This window comes from Platalea leucorodia, assembly GCF_965183815.1.
Source record: "Platalea leucorodia genome assembly, chromosome: 1".
NCBI classification, from domain to species: domain Eukaryota; kingdom Metazoa; phylum Chordata; class Aves; order Pelecaniformes; family Threskiornithidae; genus Platalea; species Platalea leucorodia.
In genome coordinates, this window is record NC_138823.1 from 619,069 (window position 1) to 637,084 (window position 18,016).

General features: G+C 61.3%; 1 protein-coding gene across 2 annotated transcripts in view; it reads left to right on the forward strand.

Annotated features, from left to right (window-relative positions):
• MROH1 (maestro heat like repeat family member 1) overlaps window positions 1–18,016 on the forward strand; it is a 57,110-nt gene that overhangs the window by 2,800 nt on the left and 36,294 nt on the right. The window contains exons 3-18 of one of the 2 annotated variants that reach the window (XM_082311854.1): window positions 308–453; window positions 853–984; window positions 1,534–1,696; window positions 2,551–2,649; window positions 8,500–8,651; window positions 9,196–9,336; window positions 10,069–10,161; window positions 11,396–11,474; window positions 12,848–12,961; window positions 13,304–13,377; window positions 14,107–14,226; window positions 15,243–15,353; window positions 16,394–16,538; window positions 16,675–16,715; window positions 17,313–17,454; window positions 17,797–17,849. In XM_082311854.1, the coding sequence (XP_082167980.1) occupies window positions 308–453; window positions 853–984; window positions 1,534–1,696; window positions 2,551–2,649; window positions 8,500–8,651; window positions 9,196–9,336; window positions 10,069–10,161; window positions 11,396–11,474; window positions 12,848–12,961; window positions 13,304–13,377; window positions 14,107–14,226; window positions 15,243–15,353; window positions 16,394–16,538; window positions 16,675–16,715; window positions 17,313–17,454; window positions 17,797–17,849 (1,805 nt within the window). The remainder of the gene's footprint in view (window positions 1–307; window positions 454–852; window positions 985–1,533; window positions 1,697–2,550; window positions 2,650–8,499; window positions 8,652–9,195; window positions 9,337–10,068; window positions 10,162–11,395; window positions 11,475–12,847; window positions 12,962–13,303; window positions 13,378–14,106; window positions 14,227–15,242; window positions 15,354–16,393; window positions 16,539–16,674; window positions 16,716–17,312; window positions 17,455–17,796; window positions 17,850–18,016) is intronic. The other variant, XM_082311855.1, reaches the window with a different exon arrangement.

Genomic DNA, 18,016 nt, shown 5'->3' on the forward strand with positions numbered 1-18,016 from the left:
AAAAACCCCGGGAAGCGTCCAGCCCAGCCTGGGGGACGAGGATGAATGAGCCCCCGGGGACGGGGACGGGCTGCGCGCAGGGTGTCTTCATGTCACGGGTGAGTTATCTTGGATGGCGAGCTGAGAAGGAACGGTTTTGGTAGGTGCTTGTTGAGTGGGAAACAAAAAGGCCGGTGAAGCTGAATTTAGCTGCGCACGCGGCTCGTGGAAGGACGAAAACGCCCAGAGGCTCTTCTGTTGCTGTTCTTGTTAGTCCAGGAGATGTTCAGAGAATACAAAATCTTTGCAACTTGCCTGTCTTGCTCAGGGCTTGCTATGACGTTGATGGATGCCACGACAGATAAGGACCCGCTAGTCCAGGAGCAGATCTACAATGCCTTGTGCTACCTGGGGGACTCCGAGCCGGAGGAGATCCTCAACGCCTGTGATGAGTACCTCCGGCAGCACGACAAGGTAGGGATCTGCTCTGCTCGATCCGGGGAGCGTCAGCAGGGTGAGAAATATTCCCTGGCGGCTCGGGGATATTGGCTCTGCCGGCAAGCGAGGGAGATAACTGGGAGGATCTGGTCTAAAAGAGCGGTGGGTGAGCTGGCTGAGAAGCCTGGTCCAAGGCGCTGGAGTTGTGCAGGTGAAGAAGTGGTATAATATGCTGTCGTGGATGAGGAACGGAGTAAAACTGATGGAGTTTTCAGTGTTGTCTAAGTCGTTGCCTTTTTCCGTGTGGTGGAAATGCTAGCCAGTCCCTTGCCGGGGATTTCGCAGCCTGGGGCGTGCAGGTTTTGCTCGCCTCGGGGCAGCCGCGGCGCCTGGGCTCAGCTTGGCTGACCGGCCGCTTTCTCCCTCCCTTTTCAGCTGGCCTACCCGCACCGGGTGATCATCCTGAAGGCAATGGAGACTGTGGTGAAGGACAGCATCGCCCTCCTGGACAAAAGCACAGCGAAGGTGGTTATCTTCCTGGCGTCTAATGAGATGACCAAGTCAAAGGTATGACCTGAAAGCTCCGGCTCCTCATGTCCTTATTCTTGACCGGGCCCTTTCTGCCCCTGATGCCGTCATTGCTGTAAGTGCTGCGGGCCTGGGGCTGTCCCAGCGGCAGCAGTTACTGGGACTGCTCTCGTGGAAGGGAAGGGCTAATTGCACACCATCCTCTGGACTTGGGATGGTGGAAGGGAGTAGGGGGATGAGCTCCGCTCCTCTCTCTGGGGAGAGATGAGGATGGTTTGGCTGACGGCTTTCTTCCAGCATGGCATGCCTACACAGCTAAATAAAATTTGGATGCTGATAAGGACCTGGACAGGCAGGTGGGTGTTGGAGCGGGAAGGAGCAGAGCCTTGAGGGGCTGCCCGTCCACGGGGGGGAAAGGATCACGTCTGAATCTTGAGCCTGATGTCGAGCCCACCCTGTGCAATCCCCCCCGGCGTTTGGAGCCGGGCACGACGCGTGGCATTTAAATGAAGCAGAAGCAGCCTCCTGGGGAGGCCGCGCGTCGTGACGCAGGGTCTGTTCTGACGCGGGTTCCTCCGTCCGCGCCAGGATGTGATCCGGGACTGGCAGCAAGCCGCGAGCAACGTCCTTGTTGCGGTGGGGCAGCGCTTCATCAACAAGGTGATGGAGGAGGTGCTCACCAAGTTTCAGCCGGGGATCCTGCCGCACTACTTCGTCATGCAGACGTTTGCAAACCTCTCTGTGTCAAACGGTGAGTTGGCAACCTGCCGCCCCTGCGTGCGGCCGCTGGTCTGCGCTGGGAAGAGCCGTGGCAGTGTCATGTGCTTCGGGTGTTGTAGTTCACGCCGTACCCGAATAGCTCTGCAGCGAGGCACCTCCGCAGCGTCGCGCGTGCTGAGCCAGCCAGCGTCCTTCAAAACAAACTTCTCGGGGTCTTACAGCTTAGGCTTGATGCTGCTGAGGGGTTTCCTCTGCAAAGTAACTTAGTGATGAAATGCACTGAAAAACCAGTGAAGAGCGGTACGGCGAGATGGAGCGCTATCAGCGGTACCTGGCACATGGGTACCCGGAGCGCAGAGGAGCTGAGTCCCTGTAAAAGTGGGTTTCGCAGCTCAGCTGAATCCCTTGATAACGTTTGCTGCTTAAAAGCAGCAGGAATTGGAGCTGCCTGGCCCTTGTCCTTAGAGAATTCCCTGCTGGGCTCTTGTTCCCAGCCATCCCAGAAACCCGGGTTTGATAATTCTAGGATGGGACTTCTGAAAAGGAGTCTGGCTGTGGAAAGATCCGATGATGCCAGCAGCAAGTGGGACGTAGCCTGCAGCTCACCGAGTTTGAGAAACAGTTGTGAACTTCAGGGGCTCAGAGGAGCGAGCTGCTCTGTGCCAGAGCTGTCCCGACCGCGGGCTGGGGTGGCCAGCTCCCGCCCGGGGCTGTCGGCATCTCTCGTGTGGCAAAACCGGGTTCCCGGCTGGCAGTGGACGCCTGGCTGCGGCGAGCTGGGTTTTTCTGGGTGCCCGTGCAATCCCGCTGGGTCTGCGCCTGGCGCAGCTGCGGAGCGGCGCTTGTGGGTTTGCTGCAAGTGAGCCTCTCCTGCTTTCTTCCCAGTGTTCGGAATGGTGCCTTTTCTCAACTCCATCCTCGGGACGATGCTGCCCATGCTGGGAATGGCCAAACAGGACCACATGAAGTCCGTCTTCTGCTATGGTAAGGTTTTTCTGGATCTTCTGAGACAGCAGTGATTTTAGATGTGGTGTGGGAGACTTCTTGCTTTCCCTGGAAAAGGAGGGACTGTGGACGGGGGCTGGAGAGCTGGCTCGGATGGACCTTTCCCGAACGTCTGGGAACAGGGACCTGGCTGGCTCTGGGGAGGGATGGATAGCTGTCAGCGCTAGGTCGCTGGGACCCAGCAAAAGTCCTTCTCCATTTCCTAGCTGATCCCTGTCACTCCCATTTCGTAGCCCAGTGAGTACTGGTCTCACAGCAGCAAGCTGAATGCGTGCAGTATGCCCAGGTGGCCAAGAGGGCCAATGGCATCCTGGCTTGTGTCAGGAACAGTGTGGCCAGCAGGAGCAGGGCAGGGATGGTCCCCCTGTGCTGGGCACTGGTGAGGCCGCCCCTCGAATGCTGTGCTCAGCGCTGGGCCCCGCACCCCAAGGCGGCCATGGAGGGGCTGGAGCGTGGCCAGAGCAGGGCAGCGAGGCTGGGGCAGGGGCTGGAGCACAAGGCTGGGGAGGAGCGGCTGGGGGAGCTGGGGGGGCTCAGCCTGGAGAAGAGGAGGCTGAGGGGAGCCCTCATCGCTCTCTGCAACGGCCTGAAAGGAGGCTGGAGCCGGGGGGGTCGGTCTCTGCTCCCCAGGAACAAGCGCTGGGACGAGAGGGAACGGCCTCAAGCTGCGCCAGGGCAGGGTTGGGTTGGGTATTGGGAAAAACTTCTTCCCCGAAAGGGCTGTCAGGGCCTGGCCCAGGCTGCCCAGGGCAGGGCCTGAGTCCCCATCCCTGGAGGGATTTAAAAGCCGGGGAGACGTGGCGCTGAGGGACATGGTTTAGTGGTGGCCTTGGCAGTGCTGGGTTAACGGCTGGACTCAATGATCTTAAAGGTCTTTTCCAACCTAAACGATTCTGTGATTCTACTGGTGCCCTTCACTTTCTCCTCTGGCAGAGTCCATGGATACCCCAGAGCTGTCCCGACTCAGGTCGAGGTGACCGGCCCGCTGGGATGCGCTACTTGAGACCCTTTTATAAACCAGGCTGCGCCTTTATTAAGTCCCTGAACCTGGCACCAGCGTTAGCCCTGGTCAGGAATTGTGAGGGGGGATGCAGCGACGGTGCCAGGCCAGCTCTCGTCCAAGCCACTTCTGTAATTCTCATACGCCGCTTTCAGGATGTGACACTCTTGGCGGGCTGGCAGGGTGTCACGGGGCTCCCTTCTCGTGATGCCCTCCTCCAGCCCTGGGCTTGCTGAAAGCCGCCGCTTCTGCAGTGGGATTTGGTGCAGAAATACCAGCATTTACACAGCCGACCAACAGCCTACTGGGTTGTCCCTCGGTCTCTAGCTGGAGCTGATCCGCTTTCACCTGGACACGGTGGCCCGTTGTGGCCGTGTGGCTCCTGGCCCGAGTTGCTTTGTGTTTGTTCAGCAGTGAGATGCTCTCCCGAGGTCGGGGCGGCAGTGTCTGTGTCTCGGTGCGCAGCCCCGAGCAGCTTAATTGCAGGAGGCTGGGCACGGCGCGACGGCCTCCTTAATATCCAGCAGAGGATCCTCGGGATCTGTGGTTTGCTTTCTATAGCTGGGCAAAAAGAAGGGGTGGTCTGGGGGAGTGCAGGTTCAAGGGCTCTGACGGATACCGCGGGAGCTGCTGGAGCACGCCGCTGGTGCCGGCGCTCTTATCTCTCGCTGATACTCGCACCCAAGGCCTGGGAATGCTGATGTGGCTCTGCGCGTCGAGGAACGAATAGGAGGAGCGGGAGCCTCCCGAGCAGCCCTGCAAACCGCAGGGGTGGATGTAGGACTGCATTCAGCAGCACCTGTTTCTCCTGGAAACGATCAGGTTTGTGTCTGAACCCGTTACTGGGATCTGCTGCAGTCCGGTGACCGGTTTACGCTATCGAACGTGATGGGCTGCTCCGACCTTAAGGGCTCCTGCTCTGTTACGTTGAGCTCAAAGCGAGAACGTGCAGCTCTCAAGCTGTTTCTGCGCAGGCGCCTTCTCAGAAAGCCAGAGCCGAGGTCAGGCGCTCCCGGTGAACGCGAAGCATCCTCCTTCAGCCAAGCACGACCAGGCCCCTGGGTGGGTTTAGCCATGTTGGTGTTGGCAGCTGGGGTGGTTTAGGCTGGCTGCGGGCGATCGCAGACGGAGGGCTACGTGTTTATGGACGGGAGGTCTGCTGCTATTCCTGTCCGAGATGGCTTCTCAGCGGGGCCTGGCCCTGCGGAGAAGGGATCCTTCTGCTCGGGCACGGTGGCGAGGACCAGCACGGCCCGGGGGGCTGGTCAGACTTGGTTCTCAGGTTTGGGCGGCTCTTCCAGAGCAGCCTTCCACCATCAGCAGCTCCTTCTCCTTCATCACTTCCAGCAATCGCTTCTTTGGGCTTTCTGCTCCCCGCTCTCTCTGCTTGGTCCTGAGAAATGCGACGTCCCAGGTCCGCACGTGTTCCTCCCAAAATGACTCCGTAGCCGCTGCCACTGAGGCACGGTCAGTTTGTTGTTCTTGCAGCGTACTTGCAACCTCTTAACTCGTATCCTAAAGCGCTGCCGGTGAATCCCTCTTCATCCCTGTTCATCTGGGATGAAGCCAGCGGGGTTCAGCTGCCTGCGAAATTCAGAAGCCATCACCTGCCGGCATGCTGGATTTCTGGCTCCATATGGTTTCTGTATAATTTTTTGCCAAAGTTTTCAATAACTGAAAGGCAGATGAGGTAACTCTGGAGTCAGCACATCCGTGCAACACAGGCAGGCCTTTTTGGGGTGGTTTTGCTGTTCCAGGGTGGCCCAGGGCAGAGGGACGGGGCCAAGGAGGTACCAGACTGCTGGGTAGTTGCGTGGAGCTTGATGTGGACTGAATGCGGGGATGGAGAGGTGGATTTGGGGATGTGGTCCTGGTTTTACCGCTCCGGAGGAGTCAGCAAGGTGCCGCTTTCTGACTTGGGAGCGGTGTGGCCCTCGTCGGCCCCGCTGTCGGGAAGGGAATGAGCTTCCCAGCTGTGGCCTACCACCTTGCTGGCTGGAGTAGCTATTGCTCCCAGGCTCCTGGCTACAAGCTTTTTCAAAAAAAACAACAACAACAACAAAGTAAAGCCAGGCACAACATTGCCCGTTGCCCTCGCATCCGCCTGTCTTTAGGCTGGGGGAGGACTTGTAGGTGATGGTTTTGGCTGGACATGTTCGCTTCTGTCAAGACAAACTGGTCACAGAAACTTTAGGACTTAACCGAAGCAAGGGCGCGTTGGCTCCAGCCTGGAGATGGAGTGAAGATGGGGTCTGGATTCCGTTCCCCGCTCCAGAAAGGCGCTGGGTGTGACGGGGGTGAGCCGGGGACCTTCCTGACCCCTCCGAAGCGGGCATCGACGCGAACTCACAGTTTCTGCCCAAAGAGCAGCCAGACCCTCCCCGCTGCCGGTGGGTTCTCAGCAGCACAAGCTCCGCTGTGCAGCATCGGACTCCGGTGGTCCATCGTCCCTGCGTCCCCTCCGAGCCCTGCCCATCCCTCTGAGCCGTGGGGAGCAGGTTGGGGGGTTCTGCCCCCCCGTTAAGGACAGCGGCAGACCAGGGCTCGGCCCCGAGGGCGATGGTCTCTTCCAGCAGGCAGGAAGCACTTGCAGTACTTTTCTTGCGTGCCACCGGCTGGGTTGCAGCCTCCGGGTGAGGAGGCATGTGATTGAAATGATCGGGCTTTGGTATGAGGTCGCGGAGTGACTCAGCACCTCTGATCCTACTGGGCTGAAAATAAACAACCGCCGCAGGCGAGGAGGGAGCGGAGGCTGTGCAACCCCTGCCGCGGAGCCTCGGTGTGCAGCGCAGGGTGCCGGGCTCTTCTCTCGGGAGCCCCCTCTCCGCTTCCTCCTCCTGCGGGAACCCGCTTCCTCCTCCGGGTGCGATAACGTGGGCGCATCGAGCTTCGGCGGGGGCCCCGAGAGCTGACGTGCCCTCGCGTCATCTCGCATCCTCAGGGGCCATGTCAGCCTCTCCATCCCACTGCTGTGGGGTCGCATGGGCACGAGGGATCAGGCATGACCGGGCTCCGGAGTCCCCAGCTGATAGCGTGGGCGCCGGTCAGACGGCACCGAGCGGTTATTGTGCCAGAAACGCGGTGCTCCTCTATCGCGTCTTGCTGCAACACGGGGCCAGCCGCTTGTGTCCTTCAGTTTTCCATCTTCTGCCACGATCTCACTGTGGGAGACCTCCTGCCCAGGGTGCCAGGGCATCGCGGGTTTTTTTATTCACCCCGTTAGTGCGGGACGTCGCTTGCAAGATCTCCCTCCCTGGAGGAGCTGAACAGGCTCCTGCTGAGCGACTTTCTGGCAGGAGCGGGGCTGTCGTGCCCGAGGCGGGACGGCTCGGTCCCACAGGTGTCCCATGGGTGCAGGGGCCTCTTCCCCAGGGTGCTGCTGTGGGACCGTCCGCAGGAGCCATCCTTCTCTAGCGGGAGAGGGGCCGCTGAGCTCGTCCTGGGCAGGCTGCTCCGGCTGGCCCTGCTTGAGCCGGGGCTGGGACCCCGTGAGCTCGGGGTGCCTCCGCCCTCGAGCGGGCTGCGATCCTTCTCCTCTCCCCCTGCCTCAGCCTCACCCCTCGGGGGTCCCACTCCGGTGGCCCGTGGCGGTGCCGGCAGCCAAGGCTCTGGCCCTGGCCGGGTTGGCGGCACGACAGCAGCTCTGCAAGCCCCAGGCTGCTTCGCTTGGTAGGAAAAAGCTAGCGAAGGGTGAGGAAGCTTTGAGAGCCTCGCTGTGCACTAAGAGATCGAGGAAGGGAGCGCAGGCATGCCCCTGGCAGCACCTGGAGGGGAAGCAGGGTCCTTCCCCCCACGTGCTGGTGCCTGGGGGTCCCGGGATGGGCCTGGAAGGAGCTGAGGGACAGACAGACGGGTGCGCTGGGGCTGTGGGTCGGACGGGGCAGCCGGGCAGGGCTTGCAGCGAGCGGTGCTTCCCAGGGCTGCCCGTGAAAGGCCGGTACGGGGACGCTGCTTGGGCAAACCTGCCCGGAGCACTGGCAGCCTGCCCGCCATGTCCGCGGTCAGCAGCAGCGCGGGGCTCAGCCCGCGGAGGTTCGTGCTGAGCTTCTGCAGCAACGTCCCGCGCGGGAGCTCCTGGAGCTGGGAGCCTTTTCGGTGCGCTCCGCTGTTGGATAACACCCAAAATAAAACTACGGGGGTGTTCGTAGCCCTCGGGAGCTGTCAGCTGAGACCTGCTCCTGGTGTTAGGTGATCCCTCGCTGCCCCAGGAATGCTGTAAAGCCTGGGGGAACCCCATAAAGCCACGGCAAGGGCTTCCTCAGGGGAGGGGGAGATGGAAGATGGGTATCCCCGGGGTCAGCGGTCTCTAGCTGAGCCTCGCGTCTGAGCTGGGACGCGTGCCTTTACACACACATGCTCTTGTCGCCGGTCCGCTTCGCAGGAGGAAAAACAACGTGTGCTCACACGCAGCACTTGCTGGCCCAGGGACCAGGCGAACTCGTTGAGCTGCGGTGCGCTGGCTTGCCTGTGGCGGTGAGGCTTTAATTCTTGGCCGCCCTAGCTGCTAACGAACGCGTAGGAATAACCCATGTGGCAAATCCGGGCTCCCGTGGGTCAGGGGAGCTGGGTCTCTGGAGTTGGTTATATCAACCCTGGCCCAGGAAGCAGAAAGCAGCGTGTATCTCTGTCGTGGCTGCCTGCCAGGGTCCCTCGTAGCCAGGGCACCTCTCGGGAAGTCTCTCAGCCTGCCAGGGAGAGTCCTGGTGCATCTGCTATCCCTTGAGAAGCTGCCCAGTAAAACAGCATGTCAACCATCTGCTTTTTGGAGGGGCTAAAACAAACACTGTCTTGTACGCGTGGAAGATCTAACGACGTGATCTGTCTCCTAGCTCTGCAGCACTTCAGTGAGAGCATCCAGGAGTACTTGGCGAACTTGGACAAGGCCCCGGACCCCACGGTCAGGAAGGACACCTTCTCAAACGAGATCTTCAGCGCGTACGAAGTGCTCTTCAACAGCTGGCTGCAGCACCGGGAAGCCAAGGTGGGGGGACGGGGGCATGGCGGGACCACCCTGGGGTGGGGGGCTGTTAGCCTGACGTCGGCCTCGCAGCATCTCAGCTGCACCCTTCCGTGAGGACGTGGCCCCCAGAAGAGCAAGCCCCCGGCTCTGATTTGGGGCTGGATTTCTGCTTGTGCCCTGCAGCTCTGCGGGGTTCCCTCTGTCCTCGTGTCCCACACGTAACGCGTGCAGAACGGGTCGCTTGCTTGCTCCCCGTTGCTGGAGAGCAGAGCATGGGGTGCTTCTGCAGCCCTTTGGGGGACAGCCTGGGCATATGCCACAGCTGGGAGATGGCCGGCCAGGTTTTGTCCTCTGCAGGCATGGGTGACATATTGAGGCATCCCCCTTCTCTGCTGAGCACCCCTTGTGCTTGGACTGGCAAAGCCAGGTGAAACGCTGTCCCTGCCTCTGCCCAGAGGCTTCTGGAAGCGCCAGGAAGAGCTTCCATAGCAGCGGAGCGACACTGTGGCAGGCCTGTCCGCCCAGGACCTGGGCCAGGCTGTTGACGCGCAGTCTCTCCCCGCAGCTGAGACTGGCCGTGGTGGAGGCTATGGGACCGATGAGCTACCTGATGCCCAGTGAAAAGCTGGAGGAGCAGCTCCCTAAGCTGATTCCCGGCATCCTCGCCCTCTACAAGAAGCACGCGGAGGCCTTCTACATATCCAAGGTAAGCAGCTCTGAGCGCTGGTGTCGCCGGCCGAGGACCCGTCCCTATCGACTGGGAGCCTTGCTGGGGCGTAGGCTGGGTAGCGTACCTCTGCCCGCCGGCTGCGGGTTGTGCTGCGGTTTGGCAGTGCCGACAGCCGTCCGTGAATGCAGGAGGGACGCTGAGCAGCAGCTCTGCCCGTCCCGGAGAGCAGCGTGCGGCCACGTGGGAAAGCGGCAGCAGCAAAGCGGTCTCGGTCCTTACCTTACCGACGGTGTCACACAGTTCACGCCATGCCTCTGCTCAGCTGGACTGGGCTGCAACTGCCTTTTCCATGCGAGATTCCTCTCCCTGCATCGTGATCCCTCTTGCTACCGAGCCCATGCCTCAGGTGGTTGTGCCCCGTGATCTGGGAGGATGGCGTGGGCTGCAGCCCGTCTCTGCTGCCGTCTCCAGGCTCTCTGCCGTGTGCCTGGTTCTCCCTGTGCGCCCAGCCGTGGCTCGCAGCGGCCAGCGTGCCTCTTCGTGGCCTCCTGCCATGGCATCCGGGGAAGGGGCAGCTCTCGGGAGCACCCGAGCTGTGTCCTCCCGTAGAGGATGGATTACGGTGCTCGCTGCCGCCGTGGCGGGTTCGTGATCGCTGCTCTTGCCTGCAGTCCCCCGCCTTGGGCTGGCATAGCACAGGGTCGCGATCCTCTGCCCTCTGGAGCCCGGGTATTTTCCTGATGCAAACTGCAACCTGGTCTCTTGCAGAGCCTCTGCCAGATCCTGGAAGCTTCTGTCAACATCGGCAGCCGCAGCCTTGACGTGCAGCTGGACTCCCTCCTGGGCACCCTGCACCCCCAGGTGAGGACCGGGCAGGGGGCAGCCGCCCCTGGGAGGGTGCTGGGGGGAAGGTGGGATTCTTCTGAGGCGTAACACTGGAGCCTGCCCGTGAGCTCGGTCTGCAGGGCTCGAGGCTTCCCCTGGGTCAGCCTGAGACCGGGGTGTGCAGCCTGCTTGGCTTTTCTGTCCCTGGTCGTGCCTCTCTGAGGCTCTCGGCCGCTCACCGGTGGCACTGCCAGCTCTCGGGCTCTGGTATACGATATATCGGAGTCACACACGCAGTCGAGTTGTCTGAAGCGAGAGCGGCTCTGGCTGCACAATTATGCAGCAGGTTGAAAACAAACACCTCAAAATCAATGCACCTTTTAAAAAGTTTGCTCTTTGAGGATAAGCGAGGGCACTGGCTCGCCACGGAGCAGCGAGCGTGCAGGAGCCCTTCTCAGGCTGCTGAGCCCAGACTCCTCCTCAGCCGTTCTTCAGCCGCAGGGGTGCAAGGTCTGTTGTATTACTAAACTCTTAAGATCATGCTCCCGGGGCTGAAAACAGGTCTGAACGCTTTTTTTTTTAATATTTAACTGACTTGGAGTCTTGGAAGCATTCAGCGGAGAGGCTGTACTTTAAAATAACACACTCTACCAAAGTGGTGTTTACAACCGAGTATGGTAACGGTGCCGTTGGTAGGAACTGCTGCTTGATGACGGGCTTCGACGGGCAAAAGCTGCTCGCGGCTGCAGAGGGGCAGCCCTGTGGCTCGGGGGCTGCGGGATGTGGCTGGCCTCAGGCGGCCGCTCTGGCTCAGTTGCAGACCGAAGTGTCTTTTTGGCAGACCAGAGCAAGCAGATGCACTTGTCCTTGCTGCAACGTAAATTGAATTAAGAGCCTGAATCATTTTAGTAGCACCGGGAAGGGTTGACTCATGCTGAAGAGGTCCCAGCGGAGGCCAGTGGTCCCAGCTGGGTGGCGGGGCATGTTCAAACAAGGTCCCGTGGCTCCTGCGCAGGCACCTCGTTCCCAAGTGGTCTCCTTGAGATGATTTAACTTGCTGCGAGCACAGGCAGAGCTCCGCTCGGCCAGCAGCAGGCAGAAAGCACCGCTCTGGGCATCCGTGTCATGGGATGCTGTCACCCCCCAGCCCAGGGCTTTGTCTGTCCCGAATCTCGGCACCAAGCACAGCTCTGCCTCTCCAGGGCTGGGTCTGCAGCTTGGCAGCGCCTGTTCCAGGTGACGTCCCTGACCGCAGCCGTTTCTCCCACAGATTTGTGCTCCTGCAGATCCATCGGTCCCCTTGACTGTTAAAAATCACACTGAGGTTCTTCGATGCTTCACCGTCCTGGGTAAGGGGTGCCGTGGCGTGGCTGTCCCGAACTCCCCGGAGAGGTGTGGGTGTGCTGCACCGCCACTGCTGCTTTTCCTGGTGTTCCGTGGTCCTCTCCAAGGGGTTGTGGGGGGTGAATGCAGGGTCTCAGCTGGGCTTGGGGATATCGTGGCCATCTCTCAGCCATGGGAGGGGAGGGGGGTGATTTCTGTCCTGGCTCTAGCCCGTGGCTTCACGCTTGCAGAAGGCTGTGGGTTTGCCAGTCCCTAAAGGCTGGCGTCCAGGGAGAGCATCTCTCGCTGGGGCTCTTTGAGGAAGAGCATGGGGCCAGCTCCACTCCCCTGGAGCTCACTGCTGGCTCACGCCTTCCAGGGACCTTCCCAAAGGCGCCTGGCTCCGTTTCAAAGGTTTCTTCAGAGCTTTTGAGCTGTACCAACCCAGAGAGACCTCTCGAGCCAGGTCCTGCGGTGTGCCGCGCCTGGGCTTGGGGGCAGTAGATGTAGTTTGGCTTTGGGGGTACCCTGCTCGTCTGCACTCCTTGTTGCTGTATCTTGCGTACAGCTAATGCCGTCGTTATCCCGGGTTACTGCAAACGTTCAGAGCACAGCGGGGTCCCCTGCGCTCGGACTGAGCAGGAGATGTGGGCTGACCTACAGCTTACGCGTTCCCAGCCTGCGCGTGAGCTCGGCGGCGGGAGCCCTGCCTCCCCCAGTTCTGGCTCTCCTCGCTGAACGGCCATGGCACGGACAGAAGCGTGTGCAGTTGCCAGAAAAAGAGCAGTGGCGTGACAAGCTGCTGCGGAGTCGCGGCTCGGTGACGTCCCTTTCTTGCTAGCCTTCGTGAAGGCAAACCTGCGGCCGAGCTGCCTTTGCCTGAGCAATCTTCAGGCCGCCCTGCCTCCGCGCAGCCCGTCCCTCCCCAAACACGCCTCTCGGATGCCCACGGGTGTTGCTCCAATTTCAGCATCCATAGACCGGGTTTATTTTTAACAATCAAAATGTTTTGACGGACGGGGCGGCACTAGTTGGAAGGTATAATTTAAACTCCTTCAGCTCCCTGGAGAACGCAGGAAATTTGCTGAAAGCGCCAGGGAAAAGCTCAGGTCTGGAAGTGAAGAGCAGGACGGGCCGGTTAGCCTGGCTGGCGGGGTGGCACGGCGGCAGGCCGCTTCCCCGGGGAGAGGAGGAGCGGCGCCTTCCAACCTCCGCGCGGTTTGACGCAGCAGGCAAAGCCCTGCCGCGCGTAGCAGGCACGCAGCCCCCGATCGCCCGTGGGGATACCCGGGGCGGGATGCCCCCGTGTAGGGGATGCGGTGCCTGCATCCCCAAGCTCTAGGCTGTGCGCCGTCCCTGGGACGATGCGCGTCCCTGACGGCTGGTTTGGCTCCCGCAGCCTGCTCGTTCCCTGACCGCGTCCTGGCCTTCCTCCTCCCGAAGCTGGAGAGCAGCAACGAGAGGACCCGTGTGGGGACGCTCCTCATCATGAGGCAGATCATCAACAGTGCCCGTGAGTACCGGGGCGGCTGCCACCCCACCGGCCACGGTCCCTGTCGGGGTTTCGAAGCAGGAAGGCGCGGAGGGGCTGCAGGCAGGCTTTCCCCTTCCTCCGATGGGTCCCTTTCCATGAGTCCCCTCGTTCCCCTGCTGGGACCTGGGATGAGGAGACGAGCCCATCCTTGGCTGCAGGATCAGGGGGGAAGGAAACCAGTCTGGTGGCCCGGCCAGCTGGGAAAGGGGACAAGGGACAAAGCCTTCCCTATCCGGGAAAGGGGATATTCGGGATCAGCAGGTCTGTCCTCAGCAGCTCTAGAGCATCACCGAGCTTCAGAGTCTGTCTTCTTTTTTTCAGCCTCTCAAATGGAAATTAAAAAGCCCTTCATTCTTTCATCCATGAAACTTCCTCTGCAAGACAGCAACAATAAGGTAAGCTGAGTCTCTGCTCTTCTGCGGGGTGCTTCAGGGGTGGGGGTTTATTTCTGGGGCCCCGCATAGCCGTGCCCCCTGCCCCTGCCAGCCCGGCTGTCCTCTGCAGCCTCCTGTTGCTCATCTCTCTCCTGGTTGGGGTTTTGGCAGTTCTGCCAAGGTCCCCAGAAGATACCCTCCCAGGAACGGGGGAGCACACGGAGACTCGATTTCTGTCTGCGCCCCGTGCAGAGAGCACGCCTGAGCGTCGGCAGCCCTGCCTAGCAGGGAGATTGCTGCTGCGAAGCACGGCCCTGCGTGGAGCGCTGCGTGTCAAGACAACGCGCGGCGCTGCCAGGAGCAGCAGGCTGCCGGTGACTCGGCTCACGCAGTCGCAGGGCGCGTCCCGCTTGCAAAACACAAACTTTGCTTTGCCAGATGTAACCGCGTGCGGTGGGTGGTGTGGCCGTGGGCTCCTGTCCGGTCCCCTCCGGACAGCCCCACAGACGTGAGCAGCGGGCAGCTGACCTCGCTGCCCCGTGCGCTGCCCGGCTGCTGCTGGCAGAGCCCAAGCCCAGTTGAAGGGCTGTATGTAGGGCCCGTAATAACATTCCCCGCTAGCGAGGAGGAGGAGGAGGCGGCAGCGAAGGGCAGCTGTGAGGAGGACCCTGCAGCAGGCAGAACCCCCCCGCGCGCAGCTCCTCCCCTCCGCCCCGCACCGATGCCGGTGCCGCTGCTCTGCCCGCGCAGGTGAAGCGGGCAGTGGTGCAGGTGATCAGCGCCATGGCTCACCACGGCTACCTGGAGCAGCCCGGCGGGGAGGCAATGATGGAGTTCCTCGTCCGCCAGTGCGCCCTTCCCTCGGACGCGGTAAGCACATCCAGGTGGGGTGAGACTCCTACAGAGAGGTACCCAGGTGGGACTGGGCAAGTCCCTGTCTGTAGCTGTGCCCGTCCCTGGCTCCCGGCAGCACCGATTCAGGCAGACCCGTGGGGGAGGCAGCCCGGTACCCAGGTCTGCGGATGCGCAGCCTGCAGAGCTCTCCCATCCAGCCTGGCCACCGCTGCCCTCAGCGGAGCGGTGTGGCTGGCAGAAGCCTGCGTGCTTTGCTTCGCTTCGCCTGCGGCCTCTCGACCCTGAACCCTCCCCAGGGCAGCCCTTGCGCTAGGACCAAAGCGTCCGAACCACCTGCAGCCCCCAGTTCTGCCCCCGTGCAGGCTCCCCACGTCAGGCCCTCGGGATGTCCCCCTCGCCGTCCCCACCGCCCAGCCCTCGGCCGACAGCACTGCAGCTTCCTCCCTATTTTCCCCCGATGGCGTGTTGTGGTTCCTGCCTCTGGAGCAAGGAGGAGCGGGGCAAACCTCGGGAGCAGGAGGGAGGCCGTTGGGACAGCTGTCCCTGCGTCCAAAGGACACCAGCCAGGACGTGGGGGCTGCACCGGCAGGACCTCCACCTCCTGCCGGCTCCGTGCCCGCCGTGTAGCCACGCTGGGTCAGGCTGCTGCCCTCGCGGTGGGGCAGATCCCTTACGTGGGGGCTTGGCTGCCTCCAGCCCCGCTTGTCCAGCTGGGCTGGAGATGTGGGCACAACTAAAAGCACCCCGGGGCTCGGATCATCCCTTTCCCCGTCAGAGAGGAGCAGGGGCGATGGTTTGGGCTGCGGGAGCTCTGCAGCCCCTCTGAGCTGCATGTGTAGAGCTGGAGCACGTGCTGGAGATGGGCCATGAACCAGGAGAGGCTTTCAGGTTCTGCCGGTTCCTCCCAGCACGCTGTTTGCAGGCATGCCATCTCAATGGCTTGGGAAGCGTGTTTGCTAAGGGAGTCATCCAGAGCTGCCGCTGGCCCTGCTGCGGCATCCACACTGACCTGCACCTCCCCTCTCCTCCAGCAGCCCAAAAAGCAGCCGCTGGACGCCGATGACCTCACTAGTGACAGCGTCCAGAGCATCAGCGTCAATACGCTCTTTCTCCTTAGCACGACTGTCGACAGGATGAACAACGTGAGTCTGCACAGTCGCCTCTGGGGTGGTCGGTGCTGGCCCCAGAGCCACCGTCCGTGCACCGGGGGTCCCGCGCTGCCCTCGGCACAGCCCGCACCACCCGTGCAACGTGCAGGGTGTCCCGTATGCCAGGCGGGATGGGTTGTCACCGCTCCCAACCCTTGTAGGAGCTATTGCCACCATCCTCATCCCTCCGAGAGCAGGGCAGAGGTTTGGTTTGGGAAGCTGTCCTCCCACGGGCCCACGCGTACCCTCCCCACCAGCTTCTCTAAGGCTGGAGCGAGGCAGGGGTGCTGGAAGTCCTCAGCTCAAGATAGACGTGGACCTGTTGGAGCGGGGCCAGAGGAAGCCACCAAAATGGTCCGAGGGCTGGAACCCCTCTGCTGTGGGGACAGGCTGGGAGCTGGGGGTGTTCAGCCTGGGGAGGAGGAGGCTGCAGGCAGAGCTTATTGCAGCCTTGCGGTGCTTAAAGGGGGCCGACAAGAAAGATGGGGACAGGCTTTTTAGCAGGGCCTGTAGCGACAGGACAAGGGGTGATGGTTTTAAATTGAAAGAAGGGAGATTCAGACTGGATCTAAGGAAGAAAATCTTTATGCTGAGGGTGGTGAGACATGGGCACAGGTTGCCCAGAGCGGTGGGAGATGCCCCATCCCTGGAGACGTTCAAGGCCAGGTTGGACGGGGCTGTGAGCACCCTGCTCTGGTTGAAGATGTCCCTGCCCATGGCAGGGGTTGGGCTGGATGAGCTTTGAAGGTCCCTTCCCACCCAAACCCTTCTGTGATTCTGTGAAAGGGCTGGAGCTGGGGCTGGAGCTTTGGTGGGGCCGGAGTAGGGCACAGGCAGCGGACACCCCCCTCCCTGAACAACAGCACTGCCGAAGGGCACTCGGGGATTTTCCCTGCCAGGAAAAGGCATTTGACCTGGCATCTCCCCCTCCTCTCCCTCTCGGTCCTGTGCTCCGGCGCAGGGTCTCCATCCCATAGCCAGGCTCTTGCCGGGAGCCCTGCGCCAGCCGTGCCATGCTCCCCGTCTCCCGGCAGGTTCTGTGGCCGTACCTCCTGGAGTTTGTGACCCCGATACAGTTCACCAACGCCCTGACCCCGCTCTGCAAGAGCCTCATGTATTTGGCCGTGAAGAAGCAAGAGGAGGGAGAAAACGCGTCCCTTATCCGTTACGACCTGAATGGTCAGTGCTGGCCTCCCCCGATGGATGCTGGGGTGCACGAGCCTGGGACTCGTCTGCAAGCCTGGCAGCTGCCGGCCGGCTTCGTGGGCGCTCGGCGGGAGATGCCGTCTTACGCTTTTTTCCCTTCTGTTTGTAGCAAATCTTCCGTCGCCCTATGCTCTAACGACGAGACTGCTGGTAAGTGGCCTGCAGGCAGAGCTCTTCCTTTCTCTGGTTACGGGCACATCCAAAGAAAGCTCCGTCCCCTGTCCCCGATGGACTGAGAGAAGGGGCGGCTCGTGCGGCGCTGCACCGGGCCTGTCCCAGCAAACAGGAGGGGTGAACGCCCCGTTTCGCCCTGCTGCTCCAGGCAGAGGTGCCCGTACCCAGAACCGCCGTGCGCCTCTGGGGTTGGGCGCAACGCCATCCCCTCCGCGCGCAGGAGCGTCTCCATCCAGGCTGTGAAAGCTCAGACCCCCCGAGGCACCCAGAGCCGTAAGCGGGGCGTGCAGCAGTGCGGATCTCCAGCTCTTCTTACAGGGCTTTGAGAAACTGGCCCTCGGTCCTGGGGCTTGCTCCCCTTTGCCCAGGGATGAATCCCGGGTATGGAGAGACGTTCTCTCCTGACAACATTTCTCTATCGAGAGCTGGAGAAAAAGGAGGAAGCTGTAGTTTCTTTGATGTGTAGCGATCAATCGCTTCCCAGTATTGCGTTCCCGTCTTTTGTCTCGTATTTTCTGACTCGTGACCTGGAAGTGACTTTCTCTGCGCTAACACCCATCCCCGACCTTTCAGGTTGTATCTTCACAGCCCTACGTAGGAGACTGCCGGGGGGCGGCTGCCCTGCGGCTGCTGACCGTATTGCATTACAGCGTCCACCCCGCGCTGGACCAGCTCTGGAGCAAGCAGGTCCCTCTCTTGGTGGAGCACATAGAAGGTAGGAAGGGGCTTCTGCTCGGGAGAAACTGCTGGAGTCACCTTCTCCAAACCGGACTGCGTGCGGGGTGTCCACGAATAGGGTGGGGGACTCCCCACGTGCCTGGTGACCCTCGGTACATTGAAGCTCTCTGAAGAAGTGCCATTTCCCATTTTAATAAGGACTTTAATCGCCCTGGTGCCACTAATTCCTGCCAGGAGTACCTTTGTGTCTGGAGTGGTTAGCCCCGCTGTGCCAAGTACAGGACACACCGCATTTTGAAGAGCGGTCGGCCCCCGCTGCGTGGTGTACAGTGAGGATGAGAAACCAGTGTAAAAAAAAAAAAAATGTGCTTTCTCCTAGAGAACACGGAGAAGTCCCTGTCCCAGAAGGAGTGGGAAGAGAAGCTGCTGCTGGTAAGGGTCCCCGTGCCGGGGAGGCAACGGGGCGGTGGGAGGGCAAGCGGCAACTAGCTCCGGAGCTCCCCTGGGCTGGGCTTGCCGGGGCTTCGCATGCAGGACAGGAGCACGGGCTGGCTCCGCAGAGGGTATTCGCCTTCGCCCACCCTGACAGCGGGCGCAGA